The sequence below is a fragment of the Pseudorasbora parva genome, chromosome 9 (genome assembly GCF_024679245.1).
Source record: "Pseudorasbora parva isolate DD20220531a chromosome 9, ASM2467924v1, whole genome shotgun sequence".
NCBI lineage: Eukaryota > Metazoa > Chordata > Actinopteri > Cypriniformes > Gobionidae > Pseudorasbora > Pseudorasbora parva.
This window is the reverse complement of record NC_090180.1, coordinates 21636158-21658360: the sequence shown is the minus strand read 5'-3', so window position 1 is coordinate 21658360 and position 22203 is coordinate 21636158. Positions and strand designations below refer to the sequence as shown.

Here is a 22203-nt window from a genome sequence, read left to right as displayed (position 1 = left end):
GGCTCACTATGAGGACACATAAAAAAATTGGTGGGATTGTGCCTCTTGGTGGCGCTATAATAAAACAAAACATGAAATTCCCATTGACTTCAATGCAGTATTATGGTTTAAAATGCTAATGCTATAATTTAAGAATGCATTAGCGTATCGTTACAAAACTCGGTATGTGTCTTCCGCTCCATGTCCTGAAGATACTCAAAAAGTTTCGGGGTAGCGCCACCTTGTGGTCAAAAGTTGTAATAAAATGTACAGAAATGCGAATAACTTTTGATTAAATTAACCCATTGTAATGAAACTGGTCATAATACAGTCAATGGCTCATGCCGAGAACATGGATACCAATTGTGCCATATTTTGCAAACCTATCTGTCCTCCGTCTTGTTATTTGTTAAAAACCTACTTTTTCAAACTCATCCTAGACCGTTTGTCCGATTTTCACCAAAATTGATCCGTATCGTCTTCAGACCATGCTGACAAATAGTTATGGATTTCGGATTGATAGACAAAACAGTTTTCATATACCACTGCAACAGAGTTGAGCCATGATGCAAAAATTACTCTTGAGGCTGTATCTCTGCAATGCTTTGACATATTGACACCAAACTTTGCATGTGTCATTGTCATCTCAATCTGACTAAACCACATCAGTTTCGTAACAGTGACACCTATTGGTCGAAAGTGATAAACCATTAAACCATTATTATTGACTGTATTTAAAATTTGACTGCTATTTTGCCTAAAATCAACTTAATAGGTCCTTAATGGCTCATTGTTGCAGTTGGCTTGAGACTTCCAGCCATGCTGGCATGTCTTGTCTTCTTCTTTGCGCTTGGCCCCGATAATGGCTGCTTGCAGCTATATTTATTATTATTATTAAGAAATCAATACTTATTTTGCTCGGATGTATTAAATTGATAAAAGTGACAGTAAAGACAACCGTTTTCAATATTAATAATAACAACAACAATAATTGTTTCTTCAGCATCAAATCATAATATTAGAATGATTTCTAGGATCATGTGACACTGAAGGCTAGAGATGCTGAAAATTCACCCTTGATCACAGGAATAAATTACATTTTACAATAAATAGTTTTCAAATATAAATAAAATATACATAAATAATATAATAAATAATTACAAGTATAATATAAAACAATAATAATAAAATATAAATACATTTAAACACTTAAAAATATTTCACAATATTATGGTTTTCACTATTTTGATCAAATAAATGCAGCCTTGGAGCAGAAGGGACTTCTTCAAAAACATTTAAAAATTAACCAACCCTAAATTTTCAGTAGGTTATGTTACAAAATATATACAACAAAGATGTCCTTGTTCTTTTGTGTTTATGTTAAATTATGTTAAACGTACCCTCATATCCCCCAAGAACAAGCCAGGGGAAAACTGGGCCTCCATATGTCCCCATGCAGGGGTCGTGAAAGTGACCTGTGTCATCCAGGGCTGTGGGAGAACTAGGACCAAAAGCAAAAGATAAGAAAAACTAGATAAGAACTAAGGGAAAAAAGTGTATTGGGAGATTATTTAGTTTTTAATTTTAAAATTAAGTTTAGTAGAAACAAATGCAATATAAATCATAATAGAGTATTACAAGGATGGTGTAGTTTTGTAGGCCAAATCCCAGGAAATTGTTGGAAAATGTTGTTCAAGGAAAGTGTTGGAGACAAAAGAGTTGTGATGTTGAAGTCATGCGATTGTGGTGTGGTTCTTTTATAGCCTACATTTAGCTTTTTACTTCTGCCGAATCCTTTTTTTGCTTCAGAATTTATTTAAGTTGCTTTCATTTGGGAAGATTATCATGATGAAAAAAAAGAATCATAAACTCTTGTTTTCTGCAATAATCCAAAAGCCACAACTCCTAGGGACCATAGGAGCACATGATCTGAAGCACAATGCGCAGGTGCACTTAAAGGTGGGATAAGTGGTAACCGCTGTTATTTCAAACCACCAAAACAAACACCCCCCTACCCCCAAAAAGGGTCTCGGCCCTATTTTGATAGCTCCGCCCCACACATGCGCAACCCAATCAACGACTATGGCAGAATCTCTGTGTAAATAATCCAGGTCGAATATTCGATGAAAAAGTCACCCCTTCCATCACAAAAACACAAACCGTTCTCATGAACAACTCGATAGAACACCAGCCGACAGTCCAGCTAATGACATATCACAATTATGACAAGATTAGAGTTATAGCGATCACAAAACACACAGTTCTCATGAACAACTCGATAAAGTTAGTAGGCTATACAAGCTCGATAGTCCAGCTAATGACATATATTACAATTATGACCGGATGGGTAATATAGATGTAAAGAGGAAATAAACATACCAGTATATTAGGAGTATAGTATCTTACCTGTCGAACACATTTTAGCCCCTTTCACACTGCGATTCCGGCAAATACACGGATAATGCGACCCGGCATTTGTTCCCGGGCCGCTAGATTTGGTCCATTCACACTGCCAGGGAAATACTATAATATGTGCGCTTTCACACACAACGCTTAACGGTCCAGGATCGAGTTGACACATGACAACCTGATGTGACGTATAATGGCGAGCGATCTCCGCTTCAGCGCGGATAGTAAGGAGCTCCGTGGTCTCCACTTGTGTCCAGTTTGCACACATTTCTGCTTGTTTAAATTTAGTTTCTTTTGTATACGAACACTCTCTGCGTTTAAAACACTGACTAGCTCTTCTGGCACTGCAGGGTTGTATTATAGAAAAAACAAGCTCTAGGAGTCGCACGATAACTACGTACACGTTGCGGCATTAGTTTCGGCTTTTGTTCACACAGCGATCATCCCGGGTCCAATCCCGCAATATTACTAGGTCCCCGACCCGGTTCGAATTCGGTAATCAATCCCGGGATGTGGTAGCTTTCACACAGAAGGCGACCCGGCAATGTTCCGGGAATATTGCGGGTCCGACGTGCAGTGTGAAAGGGGCTTTTGTGAGCTGACGCTTGGAACCTTGAAACACTGAGGGGATTTAGATGCTCAATACGGTGTGGAAAAGAACGGGTCTTTATCATCGTTGAAGTGAGCCACAATATGATCGCAAATGGACAAACAAGCAAACATGACACACGAGCATATTCAAGCAAAAGCCAGCATATATTCGTTCTTTCTTGGCTAATGTCCGTCCTGTGTGACTCGTGTGTTTTGAATAATGGCGTGCACTGGGCCTCTCTTTTCACAATAGACATGCCCCTTACCTGCTGATTGGCAACAAGTTTGTTATTCCACTCGGCCCAAGTCCTTTTTTTTAAAAACGGTTTTGAAATAACACTTATCCCAACTTTAAAGGTAAAATTTTCACCCAAAATTGAAAATTCTGTGATCATTTACTTACCCTCATGTTGTTCCAAACCTGTGAGTTTCTTTGTTCTACTGAACACAAAAGAAGATATTTGGAAAAATGTTTATAAGCAAGCAGATAGAGCAACTGTTCACTACCATAGTGGGGGAAAAATACTATGGTAGTGAATGGTTGTTCAAAGAAACTCATACAGGTTTGGAACAACATGAGGGCATAAATTATGACAATTTTCATTTCTGGGGAAACTATCCCTTTAAGGCGTGCCTGAATCCACTTTTGCTAGTTTAACGACGGAAAAAAGGTCAACAGCTCAGCACGCCCAACGCATGGTCTAAAATGGTTGTCTCTATACTCTTAATGAGTCATGGGTGTGTTTTGGGTGTAACATGCAATAAACCAATCAGAGACATCTCCCATTTCCCTTTCCCACAATGGCGGAAGTTGTGAATGGAAAGACTGAGTGCTTCTCCGGAGAGGAAATGGATCAATGAGAGCAGACCATCTACACTACAGGACAAGTCGGATTCCACCATAGCTCCATAAGCAAATGACATATGGCATTTTTATTTGCATGTATATAATCTTCCTTTTACATCTTAATCCTTTCATTTAAAAATGTGTATGTGCTGCTGCGCATCCCTGTGTGTGTAATAAGCAGAGTGTACGCATGTTGTGTGCACCTGCCTCTATGTGCATATCCCTCACCCTTTAAATAACAAAAAAATACTGCGTTATTGACTGTAGAAAAGGTTTTTGTTGGTCAATGGCACAGTCGATTTCAGTTCAAAATAGCAAAGCATTTGAACACACCTTGTTTTCAGGACAAACAGATGGGCGCAAGTGAATTTGCTAATTAAACATGTTGCAGTACGTGAAAATGATAACCGAGTCACGCCGAAACGAGTAAAAAAACAAGCCTTGCGTCACACCTGGCACCACACTTCGCTGGGTGTATGATAGGGCCCCTATTGTTTTTGTCAAAGGAACCAGGGTGATGCTACAGGGTGAGTTGGCCTACAAAAATACATTATCACTGAAGCTATCAATAAAAATATAAAATTAAATTAAATAAAAATTAAAACAGTAACACTCACCTGACACAATACAGAAAGTGCGTGCGGTAGTCAAAGTAGACAATGAACTCATCACCCAAAAAATGATCCAGGACTTCATGGCTGTTCTGGTAGTAGTTTAACACACTCATGATGGTACAATTGTCATTGTAAGGAGCCAGTGGAGAAACACAGATGTCTTTAAGAGTCACGGTCTCTCCTTTATATTCAGCTTTTAGATTTGCTATTTCTGTCTGGAGATCCAACACCTACAAGGAAACAGAGGACATGGTACGAGAACACAGAAAACAAGTTGAGTATGATACAGCTTAAATATTATTAACAAAACATCAAATCTCCAAGGCATTCTCAAAAAATTTCAAATGTAACTTAAATTCTTAAAGGGGTGGTTCCGTGGTGTTTTCGTAGGCTTGGTTGTGTTTATGGGGCACAGTATAACATGTCTTTTTTTAAACGCCATATTTTTCTTATATTTGACCTTTATTCCACACCGCTGTGTCCACTGTCCTTTGAATGGCTTGTTTGCTTCCTGCTTCTATTAAGCCCATCCCTCCGAAAAATGCAATGGTCTTAGATTGGTTAGATGGCCAAATGTAGTTTAATGTATTTTTATTGGCTGAGAGCCAAGCATAGGTTGTCTGGAAACGCCAGGCCCCTCACCATTACAGGCAGAAGTCACATCTGCAGTGTAAATAATGGCGTCAATATTGCCATACCAATTTTTGTTGTTGTAGAATGAATATAACCAAATATGTTAAGCAAAAAATTAAAAATTATGAGCCCGTTACAAAACCTAACCATGCCTCTACTAGTCTACTGCACTGGCCAAATGAAACAAACGTGTTTTGCATGACTGTAGCTGACATAGTGGTCAAACACAATAAACGATGTATACTAATAACAGAAACATCAAAAATAAATAAATAAACAATGTTCACGGGTGGGATTACATATAAGTTTGTTGGTGTTTGTAGCCATTTGTTGGAGAAGTATGAAAGTATTTAGTTAACTGCCTAGCGTAGCCAAACCGCGGTAGTCTTGATGCAACCAAAACACAGAAACTACACATTTAAAAGACATGCACTTACAGGTTTAGACCCATAAACAGCTGCTTCTGCCTTTAAAGTGGGAACTGCTTCATATTTTAGTATGAGCATTTGAGCAAATCCAGTATTGAACTTGTGAATATTCTTGAAGCTGTCTTCCGTGAAATGTGCAGCACAGACAGCTAAATTTACATTGTTATCAGCAGGAACTGAATTAAACACAAATTGTAACCATTGCTCGCGAAGTCCAGCGTCCCGAGGAAGGCCGAACACTTGTGGTGAAAAAACGATTGTTTCGATGGCAGGTCTGCAACACTCTAGCGTACAGCAACAGCTCTCTCTTCAGTAATGACTGCGACGTGGCCTCGGCCTCGTCTACTTTGTTGCGGGTTCGCGGGGCAATGTGTTTGTTAATAGCAAAGGTTTATGATGTCACCAACACAGAAAAGAAGCCTGTTGTAGTCCAAACCGGACGTTTTTGTAGGCAATAGACTGCCATAACTTTAAAAGACAATATCTCTGTTTTCAGCACTGTAACTTTGCAGATACTGTTTATGCTCAAGCAGCAACATTACACACTACAGTTAAAAAAGTGAAATCACATGCAACCACCCCTTTAAAAGACAGTAAAAAGCTTTTATACTGTTTTCAAAAGTCACACTTAAAACACTGATCAATATTAACATATATCAAATCAAGTGGCTTTTTTAAAGCTATACTTGATTTTGATATAAATACTAAACACTTATATATAAATACTAGACTTGACACATTTTCCTAACACTCACCATTGTCAATGGGATTGTATGTTATACCAAGAGTTCACAATTCTGGATAAATTGAGAATCGCTATTTTTTTTTTTGTTTCAAATAGAGATCACACACATCTATGATTCTAAACAGAATGATAACTAAACTAAATACATATTTTAGTAGAGGTTCTGACAAAATATTAAATACTGCAGTCATTTTTAAAATATTTAAACAATTAGAATTATTTACTATTACAAATAAATCTGTTTGAATAAATGAATCAACGACTCGTTTCATTACTGGGTGAATCAGCATTTTTTTTTAACACATCTTTTGAATGAATGATTCAAAGGTGTCATGAACTGGCTTTTCTTTTTTTATACTGTTGTCCGAGGTCAACTAATGACATTTGTGTTGTTTTTACATTCAAAAACATCATAACTAATAAGCAATAGGCTATTTCTACACTGGTTTTGAGGCTGTCTTATGAACGCTGGGTGTGTCACTGGAGACTTGGAAATAAACGCCCACGGCTAGGATTGGATGAGATTTGAATATTTAATGAGCTTCAGCTCCGCTGTCATATATATGCCCCTGTCAGATCCCATGAGAGTGAGGGATTATTTTGAAAGTGGCAACAGTAAAGTTTCTCTCAACCACAGGGCTCGTAAACGTCTTTATCAAGCAAAAACAATGATTTATTTCTCATCCACCCGCGATTGATTGGAATATTATTTCTGTATAATCCCGCAGGATCGGTCGATATAAGTGCAAACCACACACACACACACACACACACACACACACACACACACACACACACACACACACACAGACACACAGACACACACACACACACACACACACACACACAACCAGATCAAGAAAGAATTTCTGCTGACGGTCGTACGTTTCGGTAGGTCTGGAAAACACAGCCCCCGGACTACTATTACTACATATAAAAAATATATTTTACTCATTTAATTTTGTTGCACCATTCCTGTCGGATCCAATATAGAACGCACAACATTTTGTAAATCCAGCTCGAAGCTTGCCTACAAATGATTCCGCAGTGAAATGAAGCGAACACACGTACATGGTCTTCCTCATCGTGAGCTGGAACTTCATTAAAAATAAATGAAGTATCAGATTCCTAATATTATGATCCGAAGGAAGCTTATGTAGACTGTGTTCTTCCACAATATCTTGCTATCTTCTTCCACATTGTTATTGCTGCTGGCTAATGATCCGAACAGCTCCATGAGTCGGTGGGCAGGATTAGAAGTTGTTTTGTCAAGCGATGATGTAAGGATGAAGCACACGATCGTTTTCGGGGCCTGGTGACTATAAAAGCTTTTCTTTGACTAAAAAGGAAGTTTTCAGCTCTGAAACTTACAGGATAATCTTATATTACCATAACCCTTTATATATCAAAAGCACAAGGGAAAATGTATTTCACAATTCCTTTTTTTAACTGTCACTTACATCGAGGAATAAATTGGCATGTTTGGATCGAGATTACAATGTTTTAACTATAAATTGTGCAGCTCTTTTACATAGTGCTACTTATGCTAATTGTTGACTTGCCTGATGGAGGAGTGATATGTTCAGAATGGGGGTGAAGGGTATGCCTGGTCCAGAGCTGGGTATGAAGGTGCTCGCAGAGTCATTGTTCCACGGGGTGGTGATGATGAGCTGCTCGGTGCGGAAAAAGGGTCCAAAGTGCTGGTCGAAATAGTCCTTCTCCTGCCTGGCCCTGCTGCTGGGAGACGACCAGAGCTCCACCGGGTTGGTGGTGATGCGCATGTAGGACAGCCCGGCCGAGCAGATCGACACCAGCACCACGCTGACCAGGATCACGGTTAAGGGCTGCCGCACACACAGTGAGCCCCAGCTGCTGAAGAGAACACGGAGCATGTTCTCAAAACGCTCGCCCAACGTCTCGCAGCAAGTAGCTTCATCTAAAAAACAAGAACAACAGTCAGTGAGAACTGCAGGAAGCATGCTGTTTTGTGGAGAAGTGATCATTTTGTTGGATGAAGGTGATGTGTGAATTTCTACACTAGTATACTAGCCTGACGTGGTCATACTCAATTCTAGACTTTACAGAGTGCTGGACTCTTGCATTGTCAATACAAGATCTTGACCAAAAATGTATGCACCTCTTGATGGAAAAAAATGTTAAGATGTTATTTCCACCAAGAGGTACATCAAACTAATGCCAAACATATATCACTGCAATAATCCAATCATTGACTCTTAAAGCTACAATGTGTAACTTTTTTAGTTTATTCTTAGCTAAAAACACGTAGTTCTTTCAAAAATATATGTGCGCATCAATGTATATTTACTTCTTTCAAGTAATAAAGTAAAGTATTCTCATAAATGTATAATATGCCACTGAAAATACATTCGGGTGAGGGGTTCGAATGCCAGTCGCCATGTTGCCCCGCCATCTTGAAAGTACATAAGCCAAAGGGGGACATACCCATAAATTCAAGCTTCGCCTTTCGGGTTTTAACACTCGATGGCACCGTGTCAAATGTGAAGGGGGGATTGCCATGTTAATCTTAATCTAACATACAAAATATAGTAAATATATATACACATCCCTAAATTACAATAATAAAAGTTAAGAGTATAGATAAAATACTTTATAATTTTATTATTAATTATTTTATTATCGATTAAATTTAATCCTGTCTATTAAAAAAATGAATTATCATTGTCCTGTAATTAATCACGATTAAAATCCCACCTATCATTAAAGTTTAATATATATTCATATTGTAATAATTTCCCATTTAATAATTAATGTAGCAACAACAAATGTTATTTTCTTTTAAATATTTGATCTAACAACAATTTACATTAATGACACATCACAGCAGCACGTTTATTAGGTTGCTGTCACTTTAAGTAAACACATGACAAGGATTCGGATCTGACACACATCCAATGTCCTCACAACAACTCTTTGCATTTATTTAAGGCTTTTTAACTAATTTAAGACGTGCTTACAAGGATACTCGAAAAAGCTGAAGTTTACGTTTGCTTTTTAATGTTTTTGTCACGAAAGAGAACTCAACGGGGACAGGCGCTGTCTGAAGCGGCATTCTGTGCGCTTGAGTCAAGTGTGTGTCACAGATTCATAGACATCGCCGAGTACAGATTTTAACTTCTCGATTTTGCGTCTTACAGCGCTTGAGTGGCTTAATAGCACTTGAATAAATGATGTTGTGATCATATACTAATATCAATAATAATAAGTTGCATTTATATTGCGCTTTTCTGGGTACTCAAATCATAAAAGGCAGGAATCCCCTCAACCACCACCAATGTGCAGCATCGACCTGGATGATGTGATGCAGCCATATTGTGCCAGTAAGCCCACCAACTTAACTTACAATTTACATACCTACAAAATCTGCGCCACTAGAGTTCACGGCGTAGGGCTGGTTGCTGTCAAGAATAGGGCCATATTCAGATGTGACCATCCTCTGTCTGTAAACCAAAAAAGAACATCTTTATGATTTATCTACATCATTTAAAGTTAATTCAACCTTAATATGCCAGTGTTACAATATTGTCTTGACAGCTGAAAGGTTTGTTTGAGCAGCACCCTCTACTGAACAGGTGTGAATTTGCATTTCCTTCCACCTGAGGCTTATTCATTTCACTTTTGATATGAAAGAGCCTAAACATTTTGTTGTTGTTGTTTAAAAAAAACATTGTCAGTTTGAATAATTTTCAGGCGCAAACGCGCCCGTATTTGCGCTATGTAGAGCCCTGTAATATGTAACATGCAGTCACAGATTGTTTTGAGGAAATTCCTCTCCTCGTAAATCTGTAACTTACCTGTAACACCACGCTCCCAGGACGACTCCAAAGAAGATGAGAAGGAAGGCTGTATAAGAACACCACATGATGAAGGTCATGGCATCCAGGCCGAGGATGGTCCAGGGTGGAATGATCGGAGGGGCCACGGGTGTGCGGCCACAAGCTTTACTGCAGTCCTGACAGGAGCAGGGCCCTGAGCCATCATCCAGAGACTGCGTGCAGTTAAATGTCATGTTGCTCATGGGAGTCATGCCCTTATCGGGTACATCTGGGGAGACCAAATAGTTTCAACACTGAAGAAATCTTGAGAATATAAGCTTCATATTTGGAATAATGTACGAGTTTGAATGAATTTCTTCAAGTAACAATCCAATCAATCTCAATAAAAAAATCATGTGATTCTGAAAAGGGTTAGTACCTGAGAAAACCGGGTCAATAGAAAAGGGGACTTGACCATTTTTGATATTGAACATGTACTGGATCCAGTTGTTGGGAGTGCACTCACTGGCATCTCTGCCACACAACAGACTGAGGGCTTTAACATTGGTGGAGGGAGCCTGGACATCACTGCAGGCATTATACATGGCTGATGTAAGAGAAAGACAGAAATTAATTGAATATATTTTTTACCTACAATAAATAAATATTAAGAACAACAACAAAAATATATTCTCAATAGGCATGTGCCGATATCAATTTTTCATGTTGCGATTAATTGCTGACGTTTTATCACGATATTGAAATAAGTTGCAAAAAAAAAAGTGTTGCCATAGCATAACAGCTTTAAGAACTATTTTTGTAATAACAAAAATAACTGAATGTTTAATACAATAGTGCACCAAAAATGTATACAGCTCTGGAAAAAAAATTAAGAGAAATCAATGTTAAGTGGTCTCTTGATTTTTTTCCATAGCTGTAAAAGTACAATTTTCAAACAGATTAAAGTGCAAAAGAATTAGGCTATAAAGAACAACAGGTAACAAATTACAATAAGGTCTCATTAGTTTATGCATTAACCAAGACTGAGCAATAGCTACATTTGGTACAGAAAGTATGATGTTTTTGGTAATGTTAGTTAAGAAATACTGATCATTGTTAGTTTTATCTTAGGTGAGTTATTTTTCATTGTCAGTTTGGTAATAATGAATTAACATGTTAACTAATGAACAAATAATTAGAACAGTTCTAATTATTAGGGCATGTTGTAGTCCAGATTAAAACATAAAAATGTTTAAGCTTGAAAATAAATAGCCTATTAAGTCTTTAAGTATTAAGTATTAGGTGCTGTGATGAACATTGAGATTACAAAAAACCAATGGCTGTTTTAAAAACTCCTTCACTAGCGCGGATGCGTTTGTTTGCGGGCTTTCCGGGGTGATCGCTGCATTCTGCCGTTCCATCAGCGCCCTCTGCTGTCACTGAGCGGCACTTCAGCAGCACGTCTCCTTCACTTCCTTCTCCGCGTCTCCTTCACCCGTTCAGTCATGTGCAAACGCACGTTGGGCTTGTTTACATCTGAGCGCGTCCATTTGATGCAGAACAGCGGTGTTGAGCATTTATACGGTTGTAGGGCAAAGTATTCTTGAGTGCATTATAAAAAAAATATTAATTGTTAATTAATTATTATTTACGATATTTTACAGTGCCCACGATAACAATATCGTGCATATTCATTATCGTGATAAATCGCATTATCGAAAATCGGTAATGTCTAATTCTCAACAATGAATATGTATTTTTGATATTAATATTATCAATTAGAAATTAGCAGTACTACTACTACTACAAATATTATTATTAATAATAATAATAAAATTATTAAAGGAAACAATAATATTAAAGGAAATGTTATATTATATACTACTATTATTATTATTATTAGTAGTAGTAAAATAATAATCATTCATCGATTCACTGATTCATAACGGTTTCTTTATTTGAGGATTGAACACAAACAAGGAAGAGAATACAATGCTGAATAAAGTCGTAGTTTTTGTTATTTTTGGACCAAAATGTATTTTCGATGCTTCAAGAGATTCTAATTAACCAACTGATGTCACATATGGAATACTTTGATTTTGTTTTTATTCTCTTTTTGGACATGGACAGTATAGTGTGCATACACTTAGATACGCTGTCGGACTAAATATAAAATATCTTAAACTGTGTTCTGAAGGTGAAAGGAGGTCTTACGGGTGTGGAACAACATTAAGGCGAGTCATTAATGACATACATTTCATTTTTGGGTGTACTAGCTGTGAGTCGACACAACAAAGCATTCCAGAGACCCCCTCTCCGAAACCTGAACCGATTGTAAAACTAATCAAGGATGCCCCAACTGGCCCAGAGACAACAGCTCTCTCCGTTTATCTGCGTTATCTCAAAACCAGCACAAGGACAAAATGAGTCACATGACATGTTTCCTCTTTGTTCTACAAGCATAACAGCGTGTAGAACCTCACGAAGAAGTGACTAATTTATTACCGACAGGCATAAATTCAAATCGTTATCGGGACACAAAAAAAGCTTTTCGAAGGCTGCCCGACATTCGCCAGGCCCCATGTCGTCCTCCCTCCTTTCTTGACCTGCGCATTCCAACGTTTCTTTGAACATCACACAAAGACCTCACACCAATGCAGACATGAGGAGTAAACTTAAACCACAGATTCAATAACATGAATTAATCCACCCAATGGCGACTTAAACATATACTAAGGTATTATGTATATTTTCATGTAACTTGTAAAGTTTCTCTGTACGCGAGACATGTATCACATATGAATCTTTACTATCTCCAACTCCCATCATGGGAATAGCAAGCTGTTTGATGTCTATGTGATGGATAAATGATTCTCGTCATTTTGATGCAAGGTAAATTTGTGTAAGATGTACTGTGATCACAATAGGAAAGTTGGGTCCTTAAAAGTGTTTAATCAGACATTACACTAATGATATGCATGAACCAGAGATGTGGGCAGGACACCCGCCCACAACAATATCTCATTGGCCGGAGACGCCCCCAAGGAGGGACCCTGGGGCCTGTTTAAAACTCCCCGGCCAACAAAAAATCTTTGCTTTTTGTTTTGCTCCGCGCTTTACTAACTGCCATGGTTTTGCGGTGACTTCTGCTTTGATCGTGCGGGCCTTTCCTGCCTGCACGCAGCGTCCTCAGAGCTACCCAGAGCTCTTCATCATCACCACACTCAAAAAAGCGTACACTCCGTCTGAACCTATAATGCACTCTAATTTCAACGTATCGCTGGACGAATAGTTGATAAAGTGTTAAATATTACTTTTGAATCCTTTTATATGTATCATGGTTCCTTTTACTGTAATTCAATACCCCTTTGAGTTATTTTATCCGAATCATTTCCTACATAACCCTTTAAAGCCCCACTTGGCTACTTTTGCTCTTGGGGTCCCCCTACAGTTTGGAAAAAATAATGTCCTCAACGACTGTCGTAAGCTCAGTCATCCTACAACAGGGGATGCCATCGCGCGTGCATTTGTTGACATGACAACCCTGATAGCCCTGAACTAGTAATGCGCGGTTCGTCTCATAACCCGCGGACCCCGTATGTCTATTTAATGGTGCGCGGCGTGTTGTAAAAATATATACAGTGGTGCGGTGCGGGCCAAATAACTTCATAAAAGCGTCCCGCGGGTCGGTGCAGCACTAACAGTTCCCCTGAACAGTTCTTCTGGCGGCGCGTGTGAAATGTCTTCATCCCAGGTAACGTTACAGTCAGTGGCATATGTTTCAGCATGTCATATGAATATAATTTCATGGGTTTTATTTTTTTCAAACGCCAAATAATCACGATGCTCACGTTTACAAGCCAGCGTCATTATAGTAGTCTATTGGTTACCGTTTTACAGAATCTATATGATACTTCAGTTCAATGTTTGAGTGGTAGCTCACCGTAACAAGCATGACAGCATCGGTCGGGCACGCCTCCTTCAGCTCACGCCGACGAGCAAACGCTGGTCACATGTTGATCCTCGTCCTGCCTTTAATCCCATCATTTTTCCTTTCCTCTTATTGCTTTCCTCCAACAAAACCTTTTCTTTCTTATTTGTCTGTGCTGCTTCGGACATGACTATATTATCCGACGAACAAAGTTGGGCTCGCACGTCCGAATGTAAGGAAGTGTGTGTGTTGGTAGAAGTGACGTATATGCCGTAAAGCAGTCGAATTTTGTAGTTCTTTTCTTTTTCTCGGGTTACTACCCGAAACCCGAAGTTTAAAAGTACGATTAAAAACGATACAGACCCCATCAGGCTATGGCAGACGTGTCATTCAACCTATTGTAAGTCGATTTATCATCACAAGAGTCTTAAAAATATATTATGAAGGTTGAAAAGTTACCTAGTGCTGCTTTAATATCAAAAATACTTATTCAATGTAGATAAGATTTATTATTATTTTTATTTTTTAATCCACAATAAGTATTATTATTGTTGTTGTAGTTATTATTGAAATACTAATTCTACTAATAATATATATATATATATATATATATATATAAAATACTATTTTTGTCCACAATCAATAAGTATAATTGTCACAAGGTGTTTGGGTGTAGGTTCATGTTTCATGTTTTAAGGTTTCATGTTCACTGTCATGTTTTGTCATGCACTTCCTGGTCTTGTCATGTGGTCTATTGTCATGTGATACCATGCCCTCATGTGTTCCTGCCTCGTGTTCCTGTGTCTTGTTTTCATTGGTTTATAGGTTAATCATTGTTCACAGGTGTCCCTCGTTTTGTCACTAGCCCTTGTGTATTTAAGCCCTCATGTTTGCCATAGTCTTGGTCAGTTATTGATGTATGTGTAACCCACGTTTGGTGAGTGTTTATTTGTGTCAAGTCTAAGTCAAGTCTAAGTCAAGTCTAAGTCAAGTCAAGTCTAAGTCAAGTCTAAGTCGAAGTCAAGTAAAGTTTTACGTTGTTTGCCAAGTCTTTTGTTTATGTTTGGATTTGTTTAATAAAACTGCACTTGGGTTCAGCAACCTCGCCTCTCCAGTGGATCCGTGTTACAATAATAATAACAATAATTATTATTATTAAAAATAATAATACAAAAAATCCAATATATTTGTATGGTCCTAATACTAAGAAATACTTCAAGTTATTATTCAAACAATAAGAAATTATTTAAAGTTCAATGAATGGATAACACAATTAAGATATTTTGATAATGTGCATTTTAAAAGACATTTAGGTCTCATTGTCAGAGATGAGGACTAAGGGTTCTCAGTAATAAGGACTGTCGACTATTTCTGGATCAAAGGCTTTGCTAAAGTAAATCACGTTCGGATGTCATGAATCAAGCATCTGGAGAATCAGTAAATTTGGGCTCTGTTTCTCACCATTGGCAAAGTTCTGGCTGATGTAATAGGACACCTCCAGCACATTGGTATTGTTTTGCTCAGGGTCTTGGGAGAACTTTGTGGCATTGACGAACTGGCTCTGTCTGGGACTGCAGGTGAGCTCGCAGAACAGGGTCATGAAGTTGAAGAAACATGCCGGACACCTGGCACACAAAAACATGGACAAGTTAAAGGGTTAGTTCACTAAAAAATGAAAATGTGATGTTTATCTGCTTACCCCCAGGGCATCCAACATGTCTCTGTTTCTTTAGTAGAACACAAATTAAGATTTTTAACTCCAACTGTTGCTCATATAATGCATTTCAATGGGGTGTTTTCTATGAAAGTAAAAAACACAGACATACGAATCCATATTAAACCCTGTGGCTAGTGGCAACACATTGTCTTTAGACACAAAACAATCTGTTGTGTGAGAAATCAAACAGTATGTGTGCGTTTTTTTTTTTTTTTACCGCATATCAGACGAATCTCATCTAGTATTTCCAAGGCCATTACTTCCGTCAAATAAGGTCAAAAACCTGACGTGATTATAGACATATATTTACATAGATGCCTCATTCGAACGATCTGCACAGGCACTAATGAAGTGTGTGTGTGAGCCTGTTTATGTGGTTTATGAGGACACAAATTTGTATAACTACATAGGTATTACACTGGTATTACACTATAAATGTGGTTTATGAGGACATATCAAATGTCCTCATAATTCAAATGGCCTTAAAAACATACTAAAATTTTCCTTTAATTTTTTGAGAAAGTAAAAATGCAGAATGTTTCCTGTGATGGGTAGGTTTAGGGGCAGGGGCAGTGTAAGGGGATAGAAAATATGGTTTGTACAGTATAAAAACCATTACGCCTATGGAGAGTACCTGTAAACCACATAGACCAACGTGTGTGTGTGTGTGTGTGTGTGTGTATGTATGTATATATGTATATATATATATATATATATATATATATATATACATACATACATACATACACACACCTATGATCGCGCCGGGTTTTTGACCTTCTATGGAAGTAATGGAATTGGGAATACTAGATGATATTCGTCTGATATGAGTTAAAATACAAATACTGTTCAGGTTCCTCGCAGACACCAATCGTTTCTTGTCTTAAGACATCAATGTGTTGCCACGAGCCACAAGATTTAATATGGATTTATACGCCTGTGTTTTTTACCCTCATAAGCTCCGTTTCCACCAAAATTAAAAAAGCGTAATCGGTAAAAAAGTAATCGGTCATGTCGTTTAAATGGTGAAAAATAGACTGTAAAAAAATTAAAGCTGGTATGAAGTGCAAATTATATTACTGCCATAAACTGGGCAACTCTCCTAATGCAAACGGAGTCAGGCAATGTATGTTTGGTTTCAACTTAAAACATGACTTGGGTTAATCAATAACCTGCTCGTGACTCAATAATGGCTCAGTTTTCATTCCAATTCACACAACAGCTACTGCATGCATATCTTCATAGAGGTATTTCAGCCACACCTGGACAGGTACTGAAGGGGGATCTGGATGTTGCTCTTTAGAGTCGTTAGCTGTTGGCTGTCGCAGCAAACTCTATTGTCCCCGTAGACCAGTCCAGGGCACAACTCCTGAAAAAAATAAAATTAATATAATAGTTCATAAAAAGCAGGACTTTAAACTATACGTGCTGCATGCTTAAAATGCCCTTTTTATCTAATACAATTCTACAAAATAAATAAAAAAAATTAAATTACAATTTTAACAGTAAAAAAAAAGCAAGCATGAAAATGAAAATGAGTCAAATGTAACAAGTAAAAGGAACAAAAGTAAAAGTAAAACAAGCAGATACATCACGGGAATACCAGCAAAGATTTTGGGGGGGTAAATTGTGACCTGGACATATTTTTGTGATATTCACCGTCTACGTATACGTTTTTGTGATATTCACCGCATACCATTTTGATGACAATTTGATTTATTTTTTATTACATCTTTACTGTTTGTTAGGAAAACAGAAGACAGAAAAGTCTTTACAATTTCTCTCTTTTTTGAAATTTTGTTTAATGCTGATGAAATTAAAAACCTCATTGTTTGTGTGTGCATGTACAAGGAAAATAATATAACCACTGAAATGTTACCTACTGTAGTCTATAGGGGTTCCTACGCTTTAAAAGTACAGGAAATGCCAAGCGTGATGGTCACCCATGACTGAACAGAGGCTCAAATCATATTTTTGGAACATCAATTAAAATTCAGCCTTCATTAAGTTACTGTCTACAGCATTTGTCACTGTGTGGTTTGACATTTGATATCATAGGAATAATCCCTCTTTAAATGTAAAATTGAAACCATGTTAAAAAAAGTCTTATCTGACCTGTCACCATTATTGTGAGTGATTGTGATTGATTGTTCTGCCAAACAATTGTCAAATAAATATTTGCAATTAAAGATTTAATGATTTAGTTTTGCTGATGGGGCTTACAGTGGAAGGATAATTATAAAAAAATTCAATTATTTTCATTGTGTTTACTGTTAAATATCATAAATAAAAATAAATTGTTGATCCCCCTTTTGATGCCCTGACCCAGAGCCACGGACTCTACTAGACCCCTGAAGCTGTGCAGTGGTATCTGGCACCAAGATGTTAGCAACAGATCCTTTAAGTCCTGTAAGTTGTGAGGTGGGGCCTCCATGGATCAGACTTGTTTGTTCTCGATTGGATTGAGATCTGGGGAATTTGGAGGCCAAGTCAAAACCTCAAACTCGTTGTTGTGCTCCTCAAACCATTACTGAACCATTTTTGCTTTGTGGCAGAGGGCGCATTATCCTGCTGAAAGGGGCCAAAGGCACCAGTTTCCATGAAATGGTGTACATGCTCTGCAACAATGCTTCGGTAGATGTACGTGTCAAAGTAACATCCACGTGGATGGCAGGTTTCCTAGCAGAACATTAGCCCAAAGCATCACACTGTCTCGTCAGTTTACCTTCTTCCAATAGTGCACCCTGGTGCCATGTGTTCCCCAGGTAAGTGACGCACACGCACCCAGCCATCCACATGATTTAAAAGAAAATGTGATTCATCAGACCAGGCCCCTTTCTTCCATTGCTCCTCTGTCCAGTTCTGATGCTCATGTGAAGCGGAGCTCATTGATAGATTTAACTTTCGCCGTATCTGGTCAGTAGAACTCCAAACTCTTCCTTTCTTAAGAATGACTTCAGTACCTTTCTTTGTTCTTTTCTCAAAGAAAAGCTTATCTCCATATCTTCTAGAGTCGCAGCCAAAGCCAGTTCGAAAGACCACCGTTCACAAGCTTCTTTGTTTACAAGGAGCACGCGGAACCGTCACAGCTCTGCCGTCATTATGATAAGTCCACCCACCAACTTCTGGGCGCATCACGCGCTGTTGTTTACAGTCAGTGGCTGACAGGCTTGGAGGATCAGAGTGAAGTGGGGCAAGAAAAATGAGCGATAGTGAATAAAACTCAGAGCCCACGACCAGCTCGAAGGACACAGATATCTTTGACAAGTTAGTTCGCTCAACTTCAGTGGTTTGGAGATATTTTGGCGATCCATCCGACATAAAACAGCGACGTACGTGGACTGCTTGCTTATCATAGGTTCACTTTCACCACACGGAATTTAATTATTAAATTATCCTGCTTCTTCGAAGTTCATCCATATAACATTGAGCCCAACACAGTAAGTAAATCTACATTAACTACATTCACACACAGGCTTATTACCTTGTTAGTTGCGGTGGGTGACTTACAACAAGCTAACGGTAATTGTACCAAACTATAATCACTAAAACATCGAACTAGTACATGATCGCTATCATAATTGTTTGTCTTTGGTGATGTACTAATGACTCAGCATCGCCTTTATCAAAAGAGAAATAATTTCATCCGATGTCTAAAATGAATAAAATAGACTAGACAGCCCTTAATGGAGATCCAGAAATACTGAACTTTGCCCTCTCCCTCCTCTCACGACCAGCCCACTGTCGGTGAGGTGCGTGTGTCGGTGAGAGGGTGAAAGAGAGGGTGAGAGAGAGTGTGAGAGAGAGAGAGTGTGAGAGAGAGAGAGTGTGAGAGAGAGATGCACAGTGGACTAATTTCTTTTGCCCGTGCGTTTTTTAGTGTTTTACTTACACAATAAGTAATGAAATTATTGATATACAGTGTAGAGTAAAAAAAATGCTGACCACAATTAAGGTTTTAATAAATACATCTACCTTAGTTTTAATAAATTGTTCACCTGTTTGGGAAGTGTTTGTCATGTTTTGACAATTAAAGGATAGTTCAAAACCACAGTTAGCTGTCTGTTTTCTACATATTTCACTCAGGAGCAAAAATATGCCTTTAAACTTTAAAGAAATAAAGATTTTACATTTACATCGTGATATTTATCGATATCGACTGATAAGGAAAATTATATTGTGATAATATCGCCATATCGCCCGGCCCTAGATAGGCCCATATTATTTTTTAACTGCTATGAAAATAAGATTAAGTTTTTTTTCTCTCGCTTTTGGTTCAATTTCTACTTACATTTAACTTACATTTAGCCCAGCAAACCAGTATGTATGTATATAGTATTTATTTTGAAGATTTTTAGTATTTGCTAATACGTTCTAACATGTTTCTAATCAGAAAATGATGACAGATTTTTCTTTTTTAATAAAAATAATTATTCCTACTAAATGCCATGAAGAGCAGACTAACGGTTGTACAGGTGAAGGTTCTCTTACCTGTAGCAGTTCAAGTCCTTCATCAGGTAAAGGTTTAGGGGGGCCGGTGTAATTGCAGTTTAACTTCTTCTCTTCCAATATAGTGGAGTTCCCACATTCACCATACCAGATACAGTGCTGGCCATGCACCTGTGCGGACACATGGGAGAAAACATTGAGAACAATAAAGGAATAAGAATTTCTAAATACTGTCCGTCATAAACACAGATTATTTATTAATCTTTCAGATCATCATCTTGGCTCTGAACATCTGTCCATTATGGTATGGAAGTAACCGCTGATGTTTAAAATTAAATTCCTCAAAATCAGGTTCCTTCCCCTTTTTCAGTTATTTATGGGGTTACTTTCAAGACAACAGCTCGTGTTCCGCCACTAGACGTTTCACTCTATTTTGCGCAGAAACAAATCCCTCATAGAAACTCGCCGAGACCCTTACCACGTCACTTATCATGAATGCGTCTCACTGAAACCAGAGAAGGTGTGCATTCCTCAGCTATTTCGTCAGTTTTGCAGTCACATGACTAGAATTCACAGACATGTGTTGCATTCAGCAGAACCACATCTCCACCCAGTCTGAATTTACAATTGATGAAATCAAAGTGACATACTGTACTATAACACTGTTGTAAGAGCATCAACACTGATTTTAAATGGAAACTGGTACAAAGTGTTACAAAGGTCAAGGGTCAGACTTTGCATTTAGACTGATGAACTGACAAGCTTTTGTTGTGCTGAATGGTCTTCCCTCATCTGGAAACAAAGGAGCATGACTTGACTGTGCATGTGACTGAGGGCTGGAACATCTCTTACACAGGAAACTTTGGGACAGTTGATTCATCATTTTCATAATTTCTTTTTCCCGTTTTGGTCTGTTGTGTTGGACGACACAAGGACACTGTTATGGTTCACGTTGGCATCTAACTAAGATTAGGCTGGACCTAATTTAGAAACAAATACATTCACATGCAAAATCCCCTACAAAACAAAGATTTCCAAAAATCTTCCAAAGATTTCCAACACCACTCATTTGATTTTCCCTCTAGTAACTTGTGGCCACTGCAGTTACATAAAAAGATCTGAACCAGAAAAGAAAGACTAGTTTTAAAGACAGTCTTAACATAGCAGTTAACTAAGTTTATGGAAAAGTGATCAAATTATCAGGGCAGCAATGAGGAAACATAACAGACTGAGCTGAATCTTCCCTCACCGTTCTTAGTCGTACGACACGGATAAAAAAAAAACGAGTCATGGAAGCCAAAATAACAGACAAACGCAAGTGTTCTATTGTCCACAATTTCTAACATTCCCCTACTATATAATATAATGTTGAACAGACAAAACAATTCCTTTATAGCCTAACTTGCTTTTAAATTCTCAGTATTGTGTACAGTAAACATGTATTTTGTCCAAGGTTTAAGTGTAGTTTGCTTTTTTCCTGGTCCTGTGCTTATTTTAGTACAGGTCTCTCAGTACTTGTTTTGACACACCAAGGGTATTTTTAGATAAAGAAGTGAAAGTACCACAATAAAGCAGTTACACAAACTGTAAAGCTTCAGAAACCGAGAAACAACTAGAAAGCAGATGTTATTATTTGCTATTTTACACAGTAGGAAACAGGGGCATCACTAGGCAATTTTAAGGGAGGATTTAGCCCCTAAATTTCCCCCCTAGCCCCTACCCTAAAAAAAAAATTGTAATCATCTCCATAATCTGTACATGAATTTGTGGTTGAATCATCCCCATTAAAACTAGGGCTGTGTGATATTGAAGAAAAATGAGATATGCAATATCTTTTTAAATAATGCGATACGATATTGCATTTAGTGTGTAAAATCTATTTAAATTATATTTAAAAATTTACTTAAAAACTTTCTGGGAAAAGAAAGCATCGCTACAACTTCTGAAAGTGACCAGCAGTGTTTTAGCAAACATTTATGTCACATTTATGTGCGTGTCAGACAGCACAAGACTGCAAGTTATTGTTATTGTTTTTCACAAATTATTGCGTTTAATAACTCTTCTTT

The 22203-nt window shown here is 37.9% G+C and overlaps 1 protein-coding gene across 1 annotated transcript in view; it reads right to left on the bottom strand.

Annotated features, from left to right (window-relative positions):
* npc1 (Niemann-Pick disease, type C1) overlaps nt 1–22203 on the bottom strand; it is a 47792-nt gene that overhangs the window by 16578 nt on the left and 9011 nt on the right. Inside the window, exons 2-10 of the mRNA XM_067454319.1 lie at nt 20180–20308; nt 16951–17057; nt 15433–15596; nt 10480–10647; nt 10080–10329; nt 9640–9725; nt 7809–8182; nt 4444–4670; nt 1380–1480 (exon numbers count right to left, since the gene is read on the bottom strand). Of these exons, the coding sequence (XP_067310420.1) occupies nt 1380–1480; nt 4444–4670; nt 7809–8182; nt 9640–9725; nt 10080–10329; nt 10480–10647; nt 15433–15596; nt 16951–17057; nt 20180–20308 (1606 nt within the window). The remainder of the gene's footprint in view (nt 1–1379; nt 1481–4443; nt 4671–7808; nt 8183–9639; nt 9726–10079; nt 10330–10479; nt 10648–15432; nt 15597–16950; nt 17058–20179; nt 20309–22203) is intronic.